A 24,485-nucleotide genomic window follows, 5' to 3' on the forward strand; every position below is an offset into this window, starting at 1 on the left:
TTATCACTTAATAATCTAGTCTTACAAATAGCAATAGTTCATACATTCCTTGAAGAGCTGAAATATATTTAATATTTTAACCATCCTGGATTCATCTCTATTAGTTTTTTATTTCCAATATATTCAAAATGTTTTAAAAATTGTGTGGATTTTGTAATAACCTAACGATGCTCCATTATCTGGAGTTGAACGTTTGAAAAAAATCATATAAATGTGATAGCATTGGCTTAATAAGAGTCGATTTATTTGGGTTATTTGTATATTTACAAAAATTATAAAGAAAAATATACACAAAATTTTACTACTAAACTGACAAAATTTATTTACAAGATTAACTCAAGTGTTGTTTTCCTTTTTCTTTTAGTTTTGAGGCGATGATCATCTCTTTTTGCTCTTTCTCGGCTTGCTTCAAATTTCTGTACCTCTCCAGGGCAAAATCTACTTCTTTAGACAATTGTATAATTTTAGCCTGAACACCATAGGCAAAATTAAAAATGTGCATGTGTACACTAATGTAGGACAGTTAAACTTACGGTGTACTCCCTCTGTTTCATGATTCTTAATTTCTGCCCTGTACCATAAGGCGTGGGTTTGCCGTCGAGGAAGGTATAATCAGGGCCATCCCGCAGGATTGCCATTCGGTTAGGATTATCTGGGAGACCTTTCCTATAAATTAAAAAAAAATAATAAAAAAATTGTTACGCACAAGAAAAAATTTGGTTTTTAAAAAATTAGCTAATTTTTTGTAATTATTCAGAAATCGTGAGATGCGGTCTGGTATGATGTAGGTTTCAGAAAAACATTTTCTTTATCGTGCCAACGTTTCGATCTTTATTGAGCCCTGAAGATGATCTTGATAAAGATCAAATCATTGGCACAATAAAGAAAATGTTTTTCTGAAACTTACATCTCACGATTTCTGAATAATTATCGATTAACGGTCTATAATCACCACACACTAATTTTTTGTCTCGTGAGTCCAAATATTCTTAAGCTGGGTTTCCACCGTGCAACTATATGCAAGAATTACTCATGAAACACTCTCAGGTTAACCATTTCCACAAGAAGAAATGTTTTGCAACATAGAGGCAAAACAAAATGAGCGATCAGTTGCGCAAGACAAGCATGCCATTTATAAGTTGAGTTGAGTTTTATTATTTTATTTATTTATTTTATTATACAAAGGAGGGAAAATTCGAAAGGTGAGGTTGAGATGGGAAGTTGTTTTCTGAGCGGATCGAAGTCACAATAGCTCAAGTGATAGAGCAGCGGTGTATTTAGCCGAAGGTCGTGGGTTCGAATCCCGCTCATGATACTGATTTTTTTTATCTCAACCAATACCTTTCATAAATATTAATTAATTGAAAAATAGTATTGATTAGTTTGTTTATTGTGAGTTTTATCTTTAGCATCCCACAAAAATTGGTAGCTGTGATACATTCAGATAAATTGAATACATTCCTCCTGGTTCATCCTCATACACTAGACAATGCGTTTACACAGAGAGAAATAAACAACGCCAAACACTTTGATGGGCACTAGATAACCAACAGCTAGTTGGCTCATCCCCAAAATATCATCACGCCAAAAATTTCAGTCCAGGCTAGGACTTCACAACACGAGACAAGTTTCGCAAAACCGTTGCACAAGTGAATTTCCTGGTGGAAACCCAGCTTTAGATCGTCTAATGAGGAATCCAGGAACTATGAAACTAAATTTGTTAAATAATAGTTTGAATTTACCTAGAAATGAAATAAAATTGAACTGATTCATTTTGTGAAAAAAAAAATAAAAATAAAAGAAACCATATCTAATTATACAATTATACAGGACTAATGATGATGATGATGAATACTAGGAAGTAGGGGATTTTTTTTCTCAAAGCACTGCAGCCTTCTGGCTTATTCTATTTTCATATTTCCTTAGTTCAGTGCAATTGACTCGATCCTTCTCCTAAGAAGTACAAGGTCACTGACTGTCACTGCTACAATTCTGTGTCCTGGGTTTTTCTTTACATCCCAGGTTATGTCTCCACTGAGCCGTTGCTTCGCATTCAAAGATGATATGGGTGGCTGTTTTCTTCTCCTTACACAACCTACAAATGGGGTCATCATTGGACATACCTATGTTGTATAGAGATTTTCTTAGATGCCAGTGATCGGTATATAGTCTTGTTACTACTGTGAGTTTAGCCCTCCCTTGGTGAGGATGACTACTGATGCTAAAGTAAATATTCTTGGGAGGGGAAAATTTAAAAAATTCTAGTTAAATATTAATAGTTCAAGGACCTACACAATTGTAAAAGACATAAATTGTTGCTTGGTTGTCTCTATTCTTCTGGTCTGCCAATCCCCAGCTTTACACTAATACACCATATTCAGTGGTTGGAATTTTTTTTAAAATATTTTTACTTAACAACAAGACAATGCAGCAAAAATTCAAAAATTTGGTTGTTACCGACCAAGTGATGGAAAATGCTGAAACGCATCTGACAGATCAAACCAGTAAGGATAGGTAGACCAAAATTATTGATAACAACCAAATTACTTTTAATAAATGTATGTATTATACAATATTTGTCTTTATTCTTCTGTACAGACACAAGTTTTTATGTAAATTAGGTCCATTCCAAGGCAAGTCCTTTTCCGAATTCTTCCACATTTCTCTATTTTTCACCTTTGTATTCAATTTCTTAATTCTTTTATTTCACCCTGCCTCACCAATTCCGAGGGCTCACCATCTAAGGCCCAATGGTCCAAGACCTCGTCATCCAGTCGCAACCCAAAGCCACCCCTTTCTAATTTGCTCAAAACTCAAGATTGAAGAACTCACAATACAAAGTTCACTAATCAAGCCCCTCCTGCTCAACCAAGGTGTAGCATAGCTACAGTCAGAGATAAGAATTAACAGACAGCAAAGTGCTGAACCTAAAAGTCTAAAGCTGGGAAGACACCGATGCAACGCCATGCGACGCTCCCCGACACAAATCCAAAGTACAATTTTCCATAAGGTTGTATTTTCCCCATGCACATCTGCTATGAATGCTACCCTACTTTATGCTCTGCAGTCCCCATTGTCCAGATTTTCGTTGGGTAACAATGAGTACAGTCGAAAACAAAAGAACCAGACACTCATATTTTTATTCAAACAGCATGTATTATTGTACTTATATTAATTACAACAACTATTTTCATATAAACCCAATTAACTGAGATCAAAGATTTATCAGTTTTTATTTTAAAAAATTAATTTTAATGGTTTGGAAGAAAATTGATCAAAACAACGGAATACCATTTTTTGATATAATGAATTTAACTAATACTTTATTACACGGTTTTGCTCATAAAATTTAACTAACAATTTATTACATGGTTGTGCTCATAAGATTTAACTAACAATTTATTGCACGGCTTTGCTCAAAATAATGCATTAAGAACAAAAGAGGCGTTGCAACTGTGATACTGATTTGTGATGCATGCTGTGAGAATGTACATGGTGTGCGCTTGACGTTGCACACCCTACCAAAATGTGGCAAGGTGTCGGGTAACATCACATAGCGTTGCATCGGGTGTGTTCTCGGCTGAAGTACCACTGAGAGGTCACAAGTACAAGTTAACAGACCTCCCTGCAAATCAGAATGTCTCAGCAACTCATCACTATATAAAATCAACACCCAACATTAACGAACCAAATCATCGCTACATAAAATCAACATACAACATCAACAAACCAACTCACTGCTATATAAAATCAACACCCAACATTAACGAACCAACTCATCGCTACATAAAATCAACACAACATCAACGAACCAATCCCCCTCCCTGAAGACTACACTAAGCCAATAAATCTGTTTCCAGGGGCACAGCTCCTTTAAACAAGCATTTTATTGACTTAGAATCCTCTTCCCGCATAAGACCCCTTGGGGAAGATATCCTGGATCCCGGGTCACTAGAACATAGCCAGCCAATTCCACAAATATTTGGCCCTTGCTGACAAAAAAGTGTTAAATTGTGATCTTTCTCCCTGTAGTGACTTATAATTGTGCATTACCACTATTTTGTCTGCCTATACTAGCCGGGTTGGTCTGACAGACGTTTCAATATGTCTCTGCACATAATGATCAGTAATGACTAAATTAAAGAAATATTAGGGAGTGTCATTGGCCACAACAGTTAACCCATTGACACAGTGACACATCACTGTAAGGGTCCCAGGCAACATACTTACAAATGGGCTTTTTGAAAACACCAGCACCCTGAGGGGTGATATGATTTCTGTCATTATGAACCTCTTAAAAAAATTAATTTTAAAAAAAGTATCATTTTCTTTAAACCTTTTTATTTTTGTGACTTGTTCATTCTTCATTATTCTGAGTATAGTAAAATTATTATTCGAAAATCGTGAGATGTAGGTTTCAGAAAATCATTTTCTTTATCATGCCAACGTTTTGATCTTTATTGAGATCATCTTCAGGGCCTGGGATTTACAAACATTGTTTAAATTTTACAAATACATTTAGGATGTGGAAAAGTGAATTTATACAATGCACAAAATATTTTTTATATTCAATCAAAGTATTTCTACTCACTCAAGTGTTTGAAACACAGAAAACAAACACTTTGAGTGAGTAGAAATACTTTGATTGAATGTAAAAAATATATTTTTTTACATTGTATAAATTCATTTTTTTTTCTACATCCTACATGTATTTGTTAAATTTAAACAATGTTTGTAAATCCTAGGCTCTGAAGGTGATCTCAATAAAGATCGAAGCGTTGGCATGAAAAAGAAAATGTTTTTCTGAAACTTTCATCACACCAGACCGCATCTCACAATTTCCGAATAATCATCGACTAACTGTCACTAATCACCACACATAGTAAAATGTCAGTACAATCCTTCCTTCAGCTTTTTTTTTGTTTTTATTGTTATGTAAAATAAAATTAACAAACATCAAATTAATGTTTTTTACTGCCAAATACAACATCGAAGTGTTAAAATCTTGACCAGGATATTACAAAATAATATGATTTTATTTTAAGAAAAAATTTTAAAGCGTCATGCAAAAAATGTTCAAAGTTTCGGATATTTCCAAACTGTCTACCTCTGCCAGCTTATTTAAGCCAGTGTCTGTAAATTTGTACCCTTTGCGCATAGGAATTCGGCTTTTTGTGTAAATGACAAATAGACAAGAATGATCCGATACGATCAAGCTACAGGAATGACTACTGCCAAAAACAGACGGTGGTATATCATCAGATAGTGTACACAGAATATTTTATAAATTCAGCAATATTGCTTTTCTCTTTGACTGCATAGAAACTGTACCAATTAAAATAATTTCTCTATTCCAAATTGTAAGCGCTTCAGTTGAGGTGCTCACATAATAATAATAAGAACCATTACATCAGCCAAGAATAGTATACCAATTGGTCAATAATTAATAATAAACTCTTAAAGCTTATCAATAAATGTAAAGCAGTTTACTTCAATCTCCAGTCGACGTTGTCTATACTTTGTGTTATTGGAGAGAGATATATCAGCCTCCTCTGCCCACCTAAAGATAATTACAATCATTAACAATAAAAACCGGCACGTAATAAAAGGCAAATACATACACAGAACCGCAGGAGAGATCAATTTCTGTAAACGTGTGTACATGTTTACAGATTTTCATTGAAAAATATCCTTCCAGTGGGCAAGTTGTCCAGAAGACCACGTGGGGTGCTCCTACCATTGCCCCTCCATTTGAAATTTAGTTCAACACTCAAAATATAACTCAACTTATATTTGTTTTATTATACGATTTAATTTAATAAATTAATACGAAAAAAACTCGTTTAAACCATTAATTAATTTATGTGGTTAAAACAAATATTTACAACATAACAAATATTTACTGAGTTATGTGGTTATAACAAATAATTAAAGTTTATTAATTATTAATCCGTATGTTTTGGTTGGTCATAGTTAACCGAAGTAATTATTTAAATTCAGTTTTAATTTTTATGTAAATGGTGGTTGAAATGAAAAATTAGTCGTGAACCCACGACTCCCAGGGTATAGAGCGAGAGGTCGTGGGTTTGAGTCCACTTGTGACACTAATTTTTCAGCTCAACCGCATTACATACAAATTTTATTATTATTATTTTTTTTTTCGATCGATCATTCAGCTCCATCATCTTCTCATCTTATAAATTTTCATGGTTGAAGATAATCAAAAAGAAACGTTTATCGACTTTAGAAATCCATAGATTATGTTGAAAGCTGATGGATTGTTTGTTGCTTATTAGGACAGATTCTAAATTTATTGGTTTGGAAATGTTTGGGACTTTGCTCAGATTTTTTAGCAGTTTATCTTTTTCATTTTCGTATTCTGGACGTTCAAAAATTATGTGGGAAGCATTTGAAGGGAAATCGCAAGTGGGACAGTTCAGAGATTATGCCAAACCGATTCTCTTCTTGTAGCTAGCCCATAGGCCATGATTTGTCTTCAGTCTAAAAATAGTAGAATAGAACTCCTTTGATATTCCTTCTGGGCTATCGCCTTCCGAAAACCATAGTTTTTTTCTTGAGCTCAGGGAACAGTGACCTGTAATAATTGCCAACATTTGATGCATTGTATTTTTCTTGGCACAGATTTCTACAAAACTTTTCCAAAAAGTTTTTCCCGTCTTCTTTAGGAATTTTAATGTCAAGGGTTGGACCTGATGTTGCAGCCTCCTTTGCAAGTGCATCCACCGTTTCATTTTGCCATAAGCCTGCATGCCCTTTCACCCAACACAATTTCACCCTTTTTCCCATGATTTTTGTCTCAAGCATTTTCCTACAGATTTGGAGAAATACCCAGTTACATAATGAAATTGAAATGTTCACAGTTTAGACAGGAGTGTTTTCAGAAATGAAAATGTTTAAAGAACAAAAATAAAATAATAAAACAAAGAACAACAAAAAAAAACTGTGTAAATATTTTTTGCTTTTTATTTAAAAGAACAATTTAGTGTAGGTTATTTAAACATTTATTTGGTCTTTTCAGGAATTTACACTTTTTACTTTTTTTAAAAGATGCTGATGATGGGTGTAAATTCCCAAAAAGTCCAACTAAATATTTAAATAAATAATGAATTTATTTTTAAACAAACACATGGAATTGTTTTTAAACAATTTTAAACTAAATAGTTTAAGACAAATTAGTATTAAAAATTTCCATTATTAATAACACCACCTATAACACATAACTATTAAAAATAATAATTATATAATTAGTTTTTGTTTATTATTATTATTTCTAATTTTTAGGCAAAGACAGTTGAAAAGAAATATTAATGTCACCTTCAGCGTAATACACCGGTGCTGTAACCACTAAGGAAAAAATTGAGAGAAAATATAATATTATACATTAAAATTATTTAGCTTAATTAAATTAATTTGCAATTTAAGGCAGGATAGGACTGGAACAGTTGAAAATGCCAATGGAAATGAGAAGGGAGTTGGCGTTGTTCATCGGCCTCGGTAGGCTGGTGTGTTTGATAGTTGGTGGGATAGGATAATTTAGAAAAATGAGATATATATCTAAATTATCCAGATAACTTGAGAGTTTATATGCAAGTTATCTAGAAAAATTGTGAGTTATAAATGTAAGTTATCTAGATAACCTGAGAGTTTATATGTATGTTATTTAGATAACTTGAGAGTTATAAACGTAAGATATCTAGATAATATGAGAGTTTATGTTTAAGTTATCCAGATAATTTGGAAGTCATATATGATATGTAATTATTCAGAAATTTTGAAATGCGGTCTGGTGTGATGTAGGTTTCAGAAAAACATTTTCTTTATCATGCCAATGTTTCGATCTTTATTGAGATCATCTTCAGGGCTCAGTGTTTTGTCTTCTATGTAATTGTGCCATTTTTGCGTGTCATGTTGAGTGGAACGTTGGCACGATAAAGAAAATGTTTTTCTGAAACCTACATCCCACCAGACCGCATCTCACGATTTCTGAATAATTATCGATTAACAGTCACTCATCATCACACATTATAATATGTAAGTTATTCAGATAACTTTAGAGTTATAAATGTGAGTTAACTAGATTATTTCAAAGTTATAAGTTTAAATTATAAGTGTAACTTGAAAGTTATGTATGTAAGTTATCCAGGTAATTTGCATAGTCTTATGATGAGCGATTATAGCTGCAAAATCCGTTTATAAGTAACACCATCTTTTCAGCTATGTATTTAATCTTTTAATGTTCTGCTATGTTTCAATAATGTATAAAAAGCTAAAATTTGTCAAAGAATCTAACAATTTATTTGTGAAAAAATCCGTTTAGCTTTGCCCATTCTTTTAATTAAAAATTTCTTAAAATAATTTAAGTAATTGATTTTTAATTTTATAATTTGTCCATTATCAGAGCTAATGACATAACAACTATAACAATTTTAAGCCAAATAATAAATTTAAATCAACATTGATTTTAATTAAAATAAGATATAAGATTCAATTTTTCAAAACTTTAATATTTCCTAAAATATTGGGCCTATGAGAAATATTAACAACTCTTGTTTACTTTATCATGAAAATAAAGTGTTTAAAATAAAAAGAAACAACATGAATAGTTTTACCTATTAAGAGGCAAAGTACAATTCGGAGATTCATGTTTGGACAGAAAAAAGCCAGTAGGAGAATTAACTTTTGAGGAAGGTCCTTGTAGTAGAATGTTTTTTTAAATACTGCAGAGTTTACTGTAAATTTTAAACTATAGCTATGGAAAAAGGAGAAAAAAAGCCTGACTGTGGACCATCAGATGATAAAGAAGCCAATTGTTCTGCATTGTAAGTTAAAAAATGTACTTGATTTTGATTAAAACTAGCTTTTTAATTAATAACATAATTCCAAAATAGAGATTAAAATTTTTTTATTTATTTTAAGGGTGAATGAAAAATTCGATTCCGAACAGATTTGGAAAGAGTTGCCTGAAGAAGTCAAAAGGGATCTTGAGACCGACAATATTCCAAGAAGATTCTAGTAAATGATACAAACTTTTAATACAACATACTGTAAATCTGACTCACTGATTTAGTTCTAGAAAAAGATCCTTTGAGGATGATTCTTGGATGGCATCCCCTGGCGTGAAAAGGAGCTGCCTTAGTCCAGGAAACCATGTTACATGGGTATCAACAGATGGTGAGACAACTCTTAGTTCGAGTGAAAAGTAAGTAGCTATATGGTATAGTAATAGTATAATTTTTTGCTTAGAAAATTAAAGTTGTTAACTTCAAGATTGGAAGTTCAATTTTTTAAAGTTGTTAAGTTCTCTCACCAGCATTAAATTACATGCATATACCAGATACCATACTTTAATTCTTTATTGAATTTTATTAAGGTTCTGGGATTTTTATAAAACAAAATAGTTGTTCTGAACAACCATCTGTTTGTTTAGCAGTGATCCAACTCCACCAGAATTTAAAGATGGTGATGAGGACAAAGATTTCACAGAAGACAGATACCAAGGGTATAATTATATCTTGAAAATTGCAGCATTGATAATGATTTGGGGAATATTTACGGTTGATTTTTACCTATTACTTTTAATTATCTTCTTTTCTTTTTTTTAATTTACAAAATTTATTTTTTTAGGCAATTTTAATAATAAAAAGTGAACATGGAGCAAACACAGTTCATCAAATTTCAGTACCTAGAGACGTAGGAAGAAGTATCCTTAAATTTAAAAATCTTTAACACAACTAAACATTTTTATTTGTACTAATTTAGACATTTTTAAAAATTGATTCTTCTTTAACTAGAATAAGGTTTCTGGATACTTGAAATGCCAAAAATGAAGAGGTTGTCTGTTGAGATAGGTGGTTCCCTTCTGCCAACTTATTACGGTAACTTGTCAAGACATTGGGCTTCAATCTGGGTGGAAATGGTTCGAACCAACTCTACCCTTTCTGAGAAACATGTCACCTACAGCGAAGTATGCATGAGGAATTGAATATTAGCGTTGTACAAATTAAAAATTAAATCTGTCTTGCAGAAGATCAGTGAGATCTGGAAAATTCCCATTGTGTCAGAAACCCTGATCGATTTTGTCCCCGAGGTCAAGAGGTCTTTTATATTCAACCTGAAGGACGTCAAAGAAAAGTTATTATAAAAAAAAATTGTTGATTAAAAAAAATATATTTTAAAAAAACTTATAAGAGAAATTCAACAGGTTGATCCCTGATTGCATCATGAGGCTACAAATCAGGACAAACTTGAAGAAAGTTTTTCCCATGTCACTCTCATACGACCTATCCCCGATTGATCCGGGCGATGGCATTCTGTACGCAGTGGCTATCCTCGTTGGACTTTACATCCTAATTATTTTTGAAGTAGGTTAAACCTTTTATTTGCCTTTTTGAGAACAATAATTAATGCTGTTTTCAGATTGTACACAGAACGTTGGCTGCAGTCATGGCTTCAACAATGTCCATAGCAGCTCTCGCGGCTTTTGATGAGGTGATTTCATTTAAAAAATTCCTTTTGATCGTTTTAATTTTGTTTAAAGTTCCACAGTTATAAATTTTTATAGAAACTAAAGTATAATAATTGACATATTTATTCTTTTAATTTAGAAGTTAGGTACCAAACAGATAATTTTATAGCAGAATATGTCTATTTATTATTTATGAATTGTTATCAAATTACCCAAACATTTTTACCAGAGACCATCCAAATCCGAGCTTATAACATGGATTGATATGGAAACTCTTCTACTATTATTTTCTATGATGGTCCTTGTTGCAATATTATCAGAGACAGGCTTATTTGATTACCTAGCTGTTTTTGCTTATAAGGTAATTACTTATTTTATATATTTGTCTTATTTATTATTTTAAATTTTAATGCAAAACAGATAGCTAATGGAAGAGTATGGGTTTTGATCAACACACTATGCATTTTTACCGCATTACTTTCTTCCTGTTTGGACAATGTAACTACAGTCCTACTCATGACACCTATAACAATAAGGTAACCAATCGGTGCTAATATTTAATTTTTTTAATTTATCAACTATATTTTTAGGTTCATTAAATTCACTAATTTCGTGGTCCGCTTGACCAATTAATATATTACAATTAATCAAGGTTTTTAGTTGAGACAAAAAAGTCAATGGCGGGATTCGAACCCACGATCTTCGGCTTGATTCGCCGCTGCTCTACCACTTGAGCTATCGTGACCTCGATCCACTGGGACACAAACTTCCCATTTCAACCCCCCAATATATATTCCCAATATATTTTTAGGTTGTGTGAAGTCATGGAATTAAACCCAGTGCCGATATTAATGTCCATGGTAATATACTCGAACATCGGCGGAGCTATTACGCCTGTAGGGGATCCACCGAATGTGATTATCGCTAGCAATAAAGATGTCATCGATGCTGTGAGTCTTTTGCGAATATTTATTGATTATTTGATCAAACAATTTATTTAAATTTATATTCAGGGTGTTACTTTCGGAGTTTTTACACTTCACATGGGCGTAGGACTTATATTTGTGATGGTGGTTGTTCACTTCCAATTGCGTTTCATGTACAGAAATATGAAAGACTTGAAATTTAAAGAACCACATGAAGTTCAAGGTATTAAAAATATTGTTTAATTTTTAAATTGTATACATATTTTTTAAATAAATAATTCTGTTTAAGAATTAAGGCATGAGATTGAAATTTGGCAAAGGGCAGCTGGATCTCTTTCATTGTATTCAAAAGATGAGGATCTCGTCAAAGAGACACTCCTGAAAAAAGTGAGAAGGCTTCTTTCTGATCTGAAAAAGAAAGTTCTCCTAAGAGACAGGTAATTAATATTAAATTTATATTTATATATATATTTTTTAAATTTAATATATCTGTTTTCTTCTAGTAATATTTATGAAAACTACACGCAAAACTTGGAAGTGTTGAGAGAAAAGGTAAATTCGTATTGTCGCTAAGGCACTAAGAGTTAATATTTTTAAATTGTTCTTTTCAGTTTCCAGTGAGAAACCCGATCCTTCTAATAAAATGTATCATCACGTTTATCTTCCTGGCCTTTTTGTTTTTCTTCCATTCGACACCATGGATCAATCTTTCACTGGGATGGACTGCGCTGCTCGGAGTTATACTACTTCTAATCTTGGCGGATCGTGCCGATCTTGAGAGCATATTTGCAAGGGTCGAATGGACGACGCTCATCTTTTTCACTGCGCTTTTTATACTGATGGAGGTCAGGCAGAGATTCACTCATATAAACCAGAGTTTAAACTGAATTTTTTTTTTTTTTTTTTCCAAGGCATTGTCAAGACTCGGATTGATAGACTGGATCGGAAGGCGTACGGAGAGTCTGATACAGAGTGTCGACAAACCGTGGCAGCTCACGGTCGCCATACTCCTCATACTTTGGGTATCCGCTTTGGCATCGTCGTTCGTCGACAATATACCACTGACTACCATGATGGTGAGAATCATCACGTCTTTGAGCCAAAACGACCAGCTCGACCTTCCCCTCCAGCCACTTGTCTGGTCACTGGCCCTCGGAGCTTGTTTAGGAGGTGAATTAAAAAACAAAAACGTATCAACTAAGCTTTTTAATACTTTACACATTCACATTATAATGTATAAAACATAGTCGGGAAAATTTGTCTTCCTTTATTTATTTTTTTAAAGCAAGAGCATAAAAAATACATATATGTACATTTTTCTGACACTTAGAGAGGGCTGATTATTCCGTAGTCCTTCCTTTCGATGATTGGCTTCAAGAGGGTGCGACAAATTTTCCTGAGAACAAAATTTCACACCTTGTCATATATATGTACTATGAAAAATTTATAACAATTCTTTTTTTTTTGTTTTAGGCAATGGGACATTAATTGGCGCTTCTTCAAATGTGGTCTGTGCAGGCGTAGCAGAACAGCATGGTTATAGGTTTTCATTCATGCAGTTCCTCAAGTGAGTAATTTGAAAAAACATATTTTAAAAAGGATCAAAAGGGATTTTATTTATCAAATGAAATCGCACAAAGAAAATAATTCAAACAATTGATGTTTGAAAAGATAATACTCGGGAAAAATATATTTTCCTCTCCATTTTTGTATGAAATAATCCTAACAATATTATTTTAAACTTTTTTTTTTTTTAAAGGATTCGGTAACATCCAATGAAATAAGACCTGTCAGAAGTAAAATTACAAGTAAAAAATATGTATAAAACAAACAAATATAAATTATCTTGAAAAAACATTTATTTAAATTCTGCCAGAACTGAAAATTTTATTTTAAATTTAACAAAACTAAATGTAGAATCCTCTATAAAAACAAGTCTTATTTTTTACTTCGACCTCGGCCAGACCATTTCAAAAAATGCACGTCCATTAAAAGATCAATATTCTGGCTGAATGATTTCTGAAATTTAAAAAAATACTTTACAATATGACTTAATTAAAAATAATATATTCATTATTTATTGGCAATCTGATTCTTTCTTCCGATTATTAAATTTGTATCATATTTTATTTGGGAAAAAAAAAATTTTTTTATGTCAAAGATAACTTGATCTTGGCAAGTCAGTGAGCACAGCACGTTGAACCGGCACTAGGTCCAAACTACCAGAGGTTTTTTGATGTTACTCAAACAACAGACTTTGCGTCATCTTCAAGTCTGAAATGCGTTTTAGTAACATAAAAAAAACCTAACCTAAACAGATCTAACAAGTGACCCCTCCCAAAAAACCTAAGTTTGTACGTGGAAATGTGGGAGAGAAAGAGTGAAAGAAAAAGGGAGAGGGAGAAAGAGAGAAAGAAAGAAAGAAAAGGAAATATTGAGAAACCCAGCGCTAGCTCAACATGTGACGAGCAATAAATGTCAGAAAATTTATTCTGTTTATTTCTTAAACTTTCTTCCTTTAAACTATCAGCAACAATTATAAATTTGTCTTTCCCACAAAAAACCTCATTTCCTTTACATCTGATGATTTCAGGATTGGATTTCCAGTAATGGTCGGAAGCGTGCTGGTGACATCTGCTTATCTCTTAATTGTTCATGTCGCACTCGGCTGGCATTGATTTATTACTTGTGCCTATTTTATAATGCTTTTAGTAATAAAAATTTAAATTATTGCATTATTATTCATGTAAATGTTATAAGCTGAAATGAAAATATATTGTTAATAAATGCTATTGTTATATTTGTAAATGAATGACTGTTGAGGATATGAATTTTTTAAAATTATAGTGTTTATATTTTCTTTTGGTTTTTATTTATCAAATGATTCCAGTATTCTTTCTTTAAGTAAAAATATTTTAAAGCAAACAGCTTCAATAAAAACACAGCCAAAAGTTTTTTTAAGTAAAAAAATGCTATGCATTCATAAATTGATTTTCTTTTGTAAGAGAACAGAAAAATGGATGCAAGACAGCTTTTGCGTAAACACACCTTCCTTTTCTAAACTAGAAAAACAACCAATCAAACGGGAAAGGATGTGAAAAAAGGTATTCTAGAAAAATCCATCATTTCAAATATTAATTTTTTTAACAGTATAATTTACAATTTTATACAAATAATTTACAACATGAATAGATCTTTTTATTATCATTGTTCCATCCTCTTAAAGTTTTTGACTAGGTTTGATCTGAGCTATCACATTAAGAGATAATTCCTGTTTATTTTATTTTCTTTTTAAAAATCTCTTCTTTCATAATATTTGTGTTTTTCCAAAAAAAAATCAAATTAATTTTAAAAATCTACAAGAAATAGCATTCTGATTTTGTTTTATTTTTATTTTTTCTTTAAATATTAATTAAGTTCATTAAATTTTTATTTACATTCTTTTTATATATAAGAAAAAGAAGCTACATTGTAAGTGTCTTCTATAAAAATCGAAATTTTTTTCTTCTGGAAAAAAATTAGGCCTCGATTTATCAAAAATTTTGCAAAATATTTTCTCTTTTTCGTTTTCATATTATATTCGGGTCGAGCTTATTCCAAGAAAAATGGTCAAGCTCATCCGATTAATCACTATAAAACGATTCCAAAAAGTCCTCATTTTCTCCCTCGCTTATAGGATGTAAACAATGACTGCACTCGTCACCTTTAAAAAATATTGAACAGAAACTAATAGAGAAAAAAAGATTAACATTCTTTAACAAAACACACAATAATATATCATTCCTCTCTCCTGTAATTTGCTTATATAAAATGCAATCCCTTGGTGCACCTCAAGTCACAAATAAAAGAAGCACTTCACATGCACAAGTCACTTACAGAAACACTCAGTCGTAGTCAGTTTTATGTTGTTTTGTTTTCAAGTTTCAGTCGCAAATTAACTTGATGTTAAAAAAAATCGGAACAACAAACGTCAGGCAAAAATTAACAAAAACATTAATAAAATAATCATGGTTATTAACTAAAGAAAATTAAACGGAAATTTCTCAACAGGAACTGAAAAAAAAGACTGTAAAAGAAGAAATGGGGGAAAAAAATAAAATCAATAAGAGTTCCTATTAAGAAATTATATGCGTTAATATGAAGGGGTTTCACGAAGAGTGTTTGTATTTGACAAGGTCATATCACTTCTGCCAAAACTTTGAGCTACCTCTAAGCACTTTTGACTTCATTGACCTCTTTATCTTGTCTCCCTGAGCGGTAGCTTCCCTCGAGTCGGTCGCCATTGCCTCGTCAACGTCTTGGGACTGTGTTTTGAGCGTCTTCTTAATGTTCGTTATCTACAATTTAAAATTAACCTCATTAATGATTTTTTCAAAAATATGCACACCACTTCACCTTTTTACATTAATTTGTTAATATCTCAAGTAAGAAGTTTGTGGGTATATGTTAAAAAAAAGTATATGTGATAGTGACAAAAATGTGAGACAAAATAAACATTCAAATAATTTATTGTTATTGAATTAACTAATATAGACTTAAAAACTTCAACTTTTAATCTAAAAGAATCCAAAATTAGTTTAAAATAAAACTTTTGGCGTTTATTATCAGAATCTGATAGGAATAGACAATTAGGGCCAAATGCTAGTAGGAAGACATTAATAAAAATTGACAAATTATGTAATAAACAGAAGAAGTAATATCATAAAACCTCGTTGAATATGTACAGGTTGAATTTCTACATAAAACGACAATGTTTTACAACCATAAGAAAATTTGCAAGGAAAAGTTAGGAATATTTTTTCATAAGCTCATGAATACTGGAAAAATTAATTTAATATGCAAATGTGAAAGTAAATGGGTCGTAAAATAAGTTTGCAGTGTTTTTGATAGTAAATTCAATTACAATCAGGTTGTTGTAAACTAATTTAATAAAAAATGTAGGACATGTTACACTACTTTTTATTTGCGCCTTTCAAACCCAGGACCTTGTGGGGTCTACGAGCCGAGATTCTACCACACCAATCACTCAGCTACCGCGGTCCCCTTATGTTCCACTAGTAGTTGTCAACTTCCATTTAATTTTGTAATTTCATTTTCCCAGAACTTCTCAACTTTTGAATGATAACTCTTTGCGGTATGTTTTCTGCAATACTCAAGAGAAGTCAGTTTTTCCAATTATTAGTTTTTCAGAGAAAATCTGAAGAGGAAATGTCAAGTGAAAACTGTACGTGGAGTAGCACATCGCAGCCGAGCTCCGATAATTGATCAAATCTGCAAAGACACATGGGGCAAGCATTACCCTGGTGAAAAGCGACCCCCCTTGCAGACAGTCAAGTCATTGGTAAATTTCTGATGTTGACCGATCCAATTGTGTGAAATGTACACTAGAATTAAGTTTGGTCGGTCAGAAGAAGCTGACACACAATTTTCCTATCGTACCAAATATATATTACTTCCTTGGAATAAAATCCAGCTTTTGGGATTGATAACTGTGGTTCACTGCGTTTTCTCTAAGGTTTTCCTTTCTGAACTTTTGTAAAAAGAACCTACTTTTCCTCCCCAGTTATCAATTTAAAAAAAAAAATGGATATTTTAAGAGGGAATCGCAGGTGGAGATGTGGTACAAGAATTCTTCTTGGTCGATATGTGAAGAACCTAATAGCTCTGACAAATATATCCAGCTGCTATCTGTTGACATACTTGTATGAGATAAATATCTCTTCAATGTTGTCAAGTGCAGGTTATTTATGACAAAAGATTGAATTAGGTCAATCAATGATTTAAGGACCAGCAGAGACATCTTCCGAATTAAAATTACCACTTCTGAACCAAGCAAACTACTATGGACGGTGATATCTTCTAACAGTCAGCTCTTGTTAATTCAAAACTTGATAATTTGAATTTCTTGGTAATACTAACTCCTCAACAGGTCACTTTGGTAAATCGAAAAAATTCTGTGTATTTTGATACTCATTAATACGAAATATTTTTTGTTACAGGGGAAGAGAGAGCATTATATAAATCGAAATGGAGCCACTACATTTTTTTATAATTCGAACTTTTTCATTGTAATTTTCCACTAAATTTCCACGTATTTCTTACTCCCTTGTTACCTAAAGTTTCTTTGATATTTTTCTAGTTTGTTATATATGGAATTTCATGTTTTGTCAACCTGTTCTGAAAACTGGTCATTTTGGAAAATCGTTTAAACAAAGGATGCAAGGCCACATTGAAAAATTGAATTTTTTTATAGTGCATAACAATGTTCACTTCTACAGTTGATCTATTCCCATTTGTTTATTATTTTTATGATGTTTTATATATGTACAATTTGAGTAAGAACCTTTAAAAATGCTTATCAACTCTTTATATTTTTTCTTTCCTCTTGATAATGCGAACTTCTTGATTTTGAATTATTTTATGGTCCCTTGGGTTTTGAATTATCAACAGTCAACTGTATATCACAATTTTTTCTAACGGTCTGATCTGCAGTTTTTCCTTTGTAGTAATAAAATAATCATTACATGAAACTGACCTAATCTTTTCATAGTGAGTAAACAATAATCACTGAATAAATAGACAAAACTGAATTGTGGAACAATGCTAGACTTATGTTACAACATAATAGATAGTATAAATATAAAGTACAAATATATTAAAACAATTTCTTTAAGTGTATTTAGATTATTTATGACATATTATGTCCTTGGGTGCAATGCCAAGCTAAAAAGTTCCATAAAAAGGAATATTGTTAATAAGTTAATTTGTTTCTTTTCTATTTTACTTTTTTTATAAATAAAGAAATTAGTCAAAACTTAAGTTATTCAGAGTAAAAATTAAAAGCAAATATTAAAAACGTAAATACCTCAGTTTCAATGGCGTCTCTATGTTTGATCGCCCTGTTTTTCTGTGCGTTGGCTCGGTTCATTTGCGTTTCAACAGAGGACAAAACAGCTTCACAAGAATCGCACCATTCCTGCAACGTTTTAATTATCGTGCCGAGATCTGCTTCCCTCGTATCCCGTCCTATCGCATAGTCGACTTCCAGCTGACTATTTTTTTGGTCCAGTTTCCCATGAATTATGTCTGAAAAAATGGGTTTCAGTGGGATGAAATGTTTTAATGCAAAATATACTCACCTGCATAAATTGCTTCGATTATAAGATCCTCTAAATCCCTAACATTCTTAATGTCCAACTCAGTCAGAAGTAATTTATACGGAATGCACTTTGAGAACAAAATGAAAATTTTAATTAAAAAGATCAGAAGTAAAATCTTAAATAGTAAAATTATCTCGTCTTACTTTCAATTTAGTGGCGAGTGTGACAATCGTGAGGTGCTGGAGCTTTTTTTTCTCGACCGGTGTTAAATCAAGGAATTTCGCCTTACTTTCTAAATATTCCCTGTACGTTCCGTAGGCAAATAGGTTTAAAGTGTGATACGAACTAGCATGAGGGCCTTTCTCCAGCTGAAATCAAAGTGATAGTGAAACCACACTGAAAACGAGTGCAGGATAAGAGAACTTTAACAGGTCTGATCTTTTGACAAGAGCAGTGTACTTTTGGGCCAAAGATGAGTAAACCTGCTGTACAAAGGAACCTTTTTAAAGATAACATCAACCTAAGTTATGTAATAAAATGCAAAATAGACCCAAGCTGAACAAAAAATTACAACCCTCCACTGATGATGGTAAAAGGTTAAAACAAGTCTGGCAAACAAAGGTAAGTAGATCAAAGTAACTGGAAAAGACCGAACTACAGGTCATCACCCCAACCTCAAGAAGAAATCTCGCAAATAAATTCTATCGGCATGCCAGCAGTTCTGGGTTCAAACACCATGGGTGAGACCTCAGAGCGAAATGGAGCCATGTTAACTACAAAAAAAATTCAACTTAACCTGAAATGAAATGAATACATATTGGGGAAAAATCTGAAATGGGGGGAGAAGTTCATAAATTCTCAGAAACACTTCTAATCAATTGAATAATACTTGTAATCACAAGCAGAAGTCATTTTAACACTCAGAGATCGTTTATGCCACCTTAGTGTAGGACAAGAGAGTCCTAGTCCTTTAATTGTGTCCCCTAAGTGTTGATCCTTAATGAGTTCAAAACCAGATAGAACAATAACACAGGTATGAGGTACGCGAAGAGATTCATAGAAGGGCCATCCGCAAAACTTACAAAAGAATTACTGAAAGGCAACTGCAACCAAACCAAGATTCTGGTTGGACTCCTGACAGGGCATTGCCACTTAAGAAACGACTGGACAAGAGGACAGACAGAAGAAACATTGTGTAGATACTGCCAGGAAGAGGAAATATTTTATGTTTCTGTGAAGATGTAACGATGAGCTGGGTTATCGACCTGCTGGAAACATGAAGTTTTTCAGAGGATCTATGGAAGAGGTCAACAAAGAAAAAAAACTTTCTTTCAGTTTTCGCCGAGCTTTCGACAGTTTTTATACTGTCATCTTCAGGGCTTAAACCTTAATGGGGAAATAAAAAGAAACATGGTGTCGTGGGCACCGAAGTACATTAAGTTTTTTGGTGCTCAGCATCTCGTAAAAGTCTAAAAAACTAGTAAACCACCTTTTGTTTTCAGGTACATGCGATCACAGCGTTCTTACAACTAGGACAAGGAAAACTGCAAGCAAGATCCTACACTGAGGAATTACTGGCAAAGCACTAGGCTGATTTACAACCTGAAGCTGGCCAATGAGTTATTAATAATAAAAATTAAAAAAAAAAAAAAAATAAATGGCTGCCTCTTTCATCCCTATCCCAATCCTAAGGGCAGTATGATTCAGATATTCTTGAGCAGCACAATTTCTAGTCCCCCGGTCTATTTTGTAAGAAAAGCTTGTTGCTTAGTTTGTATAGTGGTTTCGTGATTATTAAATATTAAAATAAGCCTAGAGAAGTATTAGGGTTAAGAATAGGCCTTACACATTGGGCACAGGTACACATCATCTTCATAATCACATAATGAATTGCTGTTTGTTGCATGGGTGGTTATTAAAAGCAAGCATTGCAATAATAAAATTGCAATATAAATGTTACTTTAATTTTTTTTAAAAACTTTTAATCTAAAGCATTGGTTGAGATGAAAAAGCAAGTGTCACCAGTGGGATTTAAACCCACGACCTTTGGCTCAATACGCCATTGCTTTAGCCACTTGAGCTGTTGTGACTTTGATCCACCCGGACACCAATTCTTCCCTCTTTTTGCCATATTTTCAAAGCCAAAGTTTCTAGGTTCGAATCCTGCTCGTGACACTAACTTTTTCATCTAAACCAAGTCCTTAGATTAAAAATATAATCATTTAAAATAATTAATACCGTCAATTATGAACTCTAAATACATATATGGATCAACATATTTATATTTATAATGAATACTCTGGATTATGGTATGGTCTTCAAAAATCAAATTCAGTTGTTACTGCTAAGTTTTTGACCTATTTTACAGTCATTATCAGGGCAAAATAATCTTAAATATGTCTACAGATTGATGTAATTAAGTTTTTCACAGAAGATTTCAAATTTATTTGAAGAATGACTCAGTTCCAACATGGCCATGGACTATGCTTGCTTTTCCATCAATATCATACTGTGAGAGTATTAGTGAGTAGAAAAGGGATCTAACACTTAATATATTCATAAACCCAGAATGGAACCTGAGACTCAGAATAGGTCTTACTGAGTATCATTCCTTGACTCCATATAGAGAGTAAGTATATTGTCTCCCCCGGTCTATTTTTGAGAAAAGCTCATTGCTTAACTTGTAATGCGTCTTTATGATTATTATAATCAACCTAGACAAGTATCGAGGCTAAGGATTGGGCATTACAAATTGGACACAAAATCTCCAGATAGAGAGAAAGAAGGAATGCCACCTGATTTGTTGGTTATTCCAGATCACTGATCTGTACAGGTCCATTTTTCAAAGAAAATCTTGCTGCTTTGTTGTTATGAAAGGTTAGTAAAAAAAATAAGAAGGGCATGTCTTTGTAAAATGGGGTGTCGGTTGCTACCATTTAGGCACTGACATGGTGTTTATCACTGTAAAGAAAACGTTCTGGGTTCAAATCCAGCAGCCCTGCATTCGAACCAGACATACTTACAAATGGGCTTTTTTTTTTTTTTTAACACCCCCAGCCTGACGGTTCACATAACATTCTAGTTGGAAAAAAAAAATTGTGGGATCTAGTGGTAGTCACTGACATAACTCAAAACCTGGGTGACTTAACTATTCCCATAAATGGATTTATTCGCATGTGTATTAACGCTGTCTGGGGTGGAATATAGAGCACCCTACATACTTGTCGAATCAATTGGGATAACTATACTGAACGCATGATTTTTACAGATACTAGATGAATGTATTTATTCATGTGAGTGGCATCCCAAGCGTAGGTTTAGGTTGTACATAAAGGTGGCTCCAGACATGCAGTATTGCCAATGAATGTTTGCCAAGTCTCAAAATGCTTGCCTTGGCATTTGCCAAATAGCATATATAGTTGTTGCAGAAACAGCGAATACGTATCTGCCAAGTGCCATGCGAGTCCTCAACTTACTACCAGTCGTGGTGGACAGTAGTGAAACTGTTACTGCAGCTGCTACAGTTACTCTTTTGTACAGTGGCTACAAACTAACTGTAAACAAAAAGTGTAAGAAAAGGAGATGGTGGATGGTATCATTAAACCATCCACACCTGCCACACTTTTGACACTCTCCTTTTTTTTCTTTTTTTTTTAAGGCAGATTTTGAAGTATGCCATTAGTGAATCTTTTTTTATTTTTTATCAGTCACAGAGTACTGATGCCCCATTTCACTTTCAATGCGTTTAACCTCATTCCGATTTTATGACTCGTAAGAGAAGCTTTCCAAATTATTGCTCCCGTTAGCACCGAATAATGGTTATTCGCCGAGCATTCATGCCCACTAGTAATGATTTGGAGAACCTTTGCTCAGCATTCCGTGAATCCCACATGTCTGGATCCACCTTAAGTACTGAAATATGCAATTTTTGGAATCCTAAAAAATTATTTTTAAAATTAAACGGAATAATGCCAGGGAAAATAACATCGTCCAGTAATGAATGATGTATAATTAGGTCTACTACATAGAAAATGAATCTTAAATTGCCCCCTAAACAGAGGAGTCCCTTATTTTATAAGAAAAAAAATATTTTTGTAAATGCTCCTTGCCTGGGAAGCTAATAATGCTGCTTTACTGATTAAATCAGGGACAGCAATTATAGATAATATGCCAATACTATTTGCAATTGGTATTGTTTATGGTTTATCAAAAGACAAAAATGGTTTGGTGACATTGACTGGCTTTGTTGGTTTTTTAGTGGTAACCACCCTTTGTTCGCCAGCTGCTTATACGCTGAGACCACTCACCAATGACACACAACATTTGGACATTGAGCCTTTTTACTTTATGATTGATTTATTGTTTAGAAGAAAGTTAACGGACACCACACATACATGCTGAACCGCATTGGGTCCAACTTCACTCTGAGGTTTCAGTAGTTCAACAAACCCATGTGTGAAGACAGACCCAATGCTTTTCAGCACGGGTTTTCAGTTTCTCAGATCAAAACCCAGTATCAACCTCACTTAAGTTGAAAATATAGTGTGCTATTTCACTGCATTATGCAGCACTTGTTCAAAAAATATGGTTTACTATAATTTAAATGATTAAATGGTAAAATGGGGTTTGGTCCTGGGTGGTTTGAGTTGTTCTTCGGTTGAAACCTGAATTTCCTGGCATTGATTCCACGCCAACAAAGGGCGAATCTAACCTGATCAACCTGTTAATTAGGGTAAATTTAGCTTGAGGATTTGGTTACCTCTTTGATGCTGGGCATGTTGAGCAGTTCGCCAAAGACATGGACACCCGTTGTTTCACATGGAACATGAACACACCATGTTGCAGCATGAGTTTACAATCCCACAGACCAAAACCCAGCATCAACCTCACTTAAATTGAAAATATACAGAATACTGTTTCACTGTATTATGCAGCATTTGTTCAAATATGGTTTACTATAATTTAAATGGTTAAAAGGTAAAATGAGATTCTTGGGTGGTTTGTGTTGGTTGTTCTCTTGATACCTGGATTTCCTGGCATCAATTCCATGCCGAGAAAGAGCGATCAACCTTTTAATCGGGGCAAATTTAGCATAATGATCTGGTTATCTCTTGATAATGGGCATGTTGAGCAGTTCGCCAAAGATGTGGGCACAGGTTGTTTCACATGGGACGTGGAAACATCATGTTTCAGCACTGGGTTTACAGTCCCACAGACCAAAACCCAGCATCAACCACACTTAAGTTGAAAATATACAGTATACTGTTTCACTGCATTATGCAGCTCTAGTTCAAATATGGTTTACTATAATTAAAATGATTAAATGGTGAAATGAGATTCTTGGGTGGTTTGAGTTGGTGTTCCGTTGAAACCTGAATTTCCTGGCGTTTCCACGCCAACAAAGAACGAATCTAACCTGATCAACCTGTTAATCGGGGCAAATTTAGCATGATGATGTAGTTACCTCTTTGATGCTGGGCATATCGAGCAGTTCGCCGAAGACGTGGACACCCGGCGCGGCGAGAACCTGCCTCACGAGCTCGACGGTGGCCGCTCCGTGGGTCGCCTTGGCCAGGATCACGAACTGCTCCAGAGGGTTGTTGGACGTCGGCTGGGCGCTCTTCTCGGTCGACATCTTCAAATAAAGAGATCCAGAAGGGGGAAACGCGAAAGGTGACGGGCTGAGGCCGATTTGCCGAGAGCGGACGTCTTCCACCGGTACGACGTTGCTCCTTTTCACCTCGGGCGTTTCGGATTTGGCGAATACATTCAATTTTCAGGTCCACTCCTCGACAATCGGCGCCGTTTCTGATTTACAGATTGATTTAAAGATTGAAACTTAAAACAAAAGACTTTTTTTTCGCTCGGGTCTCGGCTGGTCTTGTTTCGCTTCGGGGACGCAAGGTCGCTCGTGGAGCCGAGAACAGATGATCGACGCACCAGCGCTTCGCCCCTGGCGGCTACCCTACAGAC

General features: G+C 33.7%; 3 protein-coding genes across 10 annotated transcripts; 1 reads left to right on the forward strand and 2 right to left on the reverse strand.

Annotated features, from left to right (window-relative positions):
* Window positions 1-222: 222 nt before the first annotated feature.
* On the reverse strand, window positions 223-5,731 carry LOC106662440 (39S ribosomal protein L52, mitochondrial). 2 transcript variants are annotated; one of them, XM_014386531.2, is made up of 4 exons: window positions 5,622-5,731; window positions 5,491-5,560; window positions 534-666; window positions 223-469 (listed from the first exon to the last, which is right to left on the reverse strand). In XM_014386531.2, exons 1-4 carry the CDS (start codon window positions 5,662-5,664, stop codon window positions 332-334), a joined length of 384 nt encoding a protein of 127 aa, XP_014242017.1. In that variant the 5' UTR covers window positions 5,665-5,731; the 3' UTR covers window positions 223-331. The 2 variants fall into 2 exon arrangements, with proteins under 2 accessions (XP_014242017.1, XP_014242018.1); XM_014386532.2 differs by having other exon boundaries at window positions 352-444.
* Window positions 5,732-8,667: 2,936 nt separating this feature from the next.
* LOC106662505 (P protein-like) lies at window positions 8,668-14,155 on the forward strand. Of its 2 annotated transcripts, none has more exons than XM_014386645.2 (19): window positions 8,668-8,840; window positions 8,938-9,033; window positions 9,089-9,220; window positions 9,449-9,575; window positions 9,646-9,721; window positions 9,819-9,985; window positions 10,046-10,152; window positions 10,223-10,382; window positions 10,438-10,509; window positions 10,716-10,847; window positions 10,907-11,022; window positions 11,298-11,436; window positions 11,500-11,635; window positions 11,702-11,849; window positions 11,916-11,964; window positions 12,024-12,257; window positions 12,324-12,582; window positions 12,886-12,979; window positions 14,006-14,155. In XM_014386645.2, the coding sequence occupies exons 1-19, from the start codon at window positions 8,773-8,775 to the stop codon at window positions 14,088-14,090; spliced, it is 2,397 nt and encodes a 798-aa protein (XP_014242131.1). In that variant the 5' UTR covers window positions 8,668-8,772; the 3' UTR covers window positions 14,091-14,155. The 2 variants fall into 2 exon arrangements, with proteins under 2 accessions (XP_014242131.1, XP_014242132.1); XM_014386646.2 differs by having other exon boundaries at window positions 9,452-9,575.
* LOC106662507 (COP9 signalosome complex subunit 7b) lies at window positions 12,660-24,460 on the reverse strand. 6 transcript variants are annotated; one of them, XM_014386650.2, is made up of 6 exons: window positions 23,977-24,460; window positions 18,716-18,880; window positions 18,552-18,639; window positions 18,278-18,498; window positions 15,646-15,749; window positions 12,660-12,808 (listed from the first exon to the last, which is right to left on the reverse strand). In XM_014386650.2, exons 1-6 carry the CDS (start codon window positions 24,145-24,147, stop codon window positions 12,739-12,741), a joined length of 819 nt encoding a protein of 272 aa, XP_014242136.1. In that variant the 5' UTR covers window positions 24,148-24,460; the 3' UTR covers window positions 12,660-12,738. The 6 variants fall into 6 exon arrangements, with proteins under 6 accessions (XP_014242136.1, XP_014242138.1, XP_014242140.1 ...); XM_014386652.2 differs by having other exon boundaries at window positions 15,620-15,749; XM_014386654.2 differs by lacking the exon at window positions 12,660-12,808 and adding an exon at window positions 13,248-13,431.
* Window positions 24,461-24,485: the final 25 nt, after the last annotated feature.

The sequence above is a fragment of the Cimex lectularius genome, unplaced genomic scaffold, assembly GCF_000648675.2.
Source record: "Cimex lectularius strain Harlan isolate CLEC.00 unplaced genomic scaffold, Clec_2.1 scaffold30, whole genome shotgun sequence".
NCBI lineage: Eukaryota > Metazoa > Arthropoda > Insecta > Hemiptera > Cimicidae > Cimex > Cimex lectularius.

What these genes read in the sequence shown, in the direction of transcription:
- LOC106662440 (XM_014386531.2), bottom strand. Translation starts at nt 5,664, where the DNA reads ATGTACACACGTTTACAGAAATTGATCTCTCCTGCGGTTCTGT. An exon ending in GATCTCTCCTGCGGTTCTGT is followed by an intron (nt 5,561 to 5,621) that starts GTATGTATTTGC and finishes AATTATCTTTAG; the next exon opens with GTGGGCAGAGGAGGCTGATA. An exon ending in TGAAACAGAGGGAGTACACC is followed by an intron (nt 470 to 533) that starts GTAAGTTTAACT and finishes TATGGTGTTCAG; the next exon opens with GCTAAAATTATACAATTGTC.
- LOC106662507 (XM_014386648.2), bottom strand. Translation starts at nt 24,147, where the DNA reads ATGTCGACCGAGAAGAGCGCCCAGCCGACGTCCAACAACCCTCTGGAG. An exon ending in CACTCGCCACTAAATTGAAA is followed by an intron (nt 18,640 to 18,715) that starts GTAAGACGAGAT and finishes TTGTTCTCAAAG; the next exon opens with TGCATTCCGTATAAATTACT. An exon ending in GAGACGCCATTGAAACTGAG is followed by an intron (nt 15,750 to 18,277) that starts GTATTTACGTTT and finishes TTTAAATTGTAG; the next exon opens with ATAACGAACATTAAGAAGAC.
- LOC106662505 (XM_014386645.2), top strand. Translation starts at nt 8,773, where the DNA reads ATGGAAAAAGGAGAAAAAAAGCCTGACTGTGGACCATCAGATGATAAA. An exon ending in AACATGTCACCTACAGCGAA is followed by an intron (nt 9,986 to 10,045) that starts GTATGCATGAGG and finishes TCTGTCTTGCAG; the next exon opens with AAGATCAGTGAGATCTGGAA. An exon ending in CCTCGGAGCTTGTTTAGGAG is followed by an intron (nt 12,583 to 12,885) that starts GTGAATTAAAAA and finishes TTTTTGTTTTAG; the next exon opens with GCAATGGGACATTAATTGGC.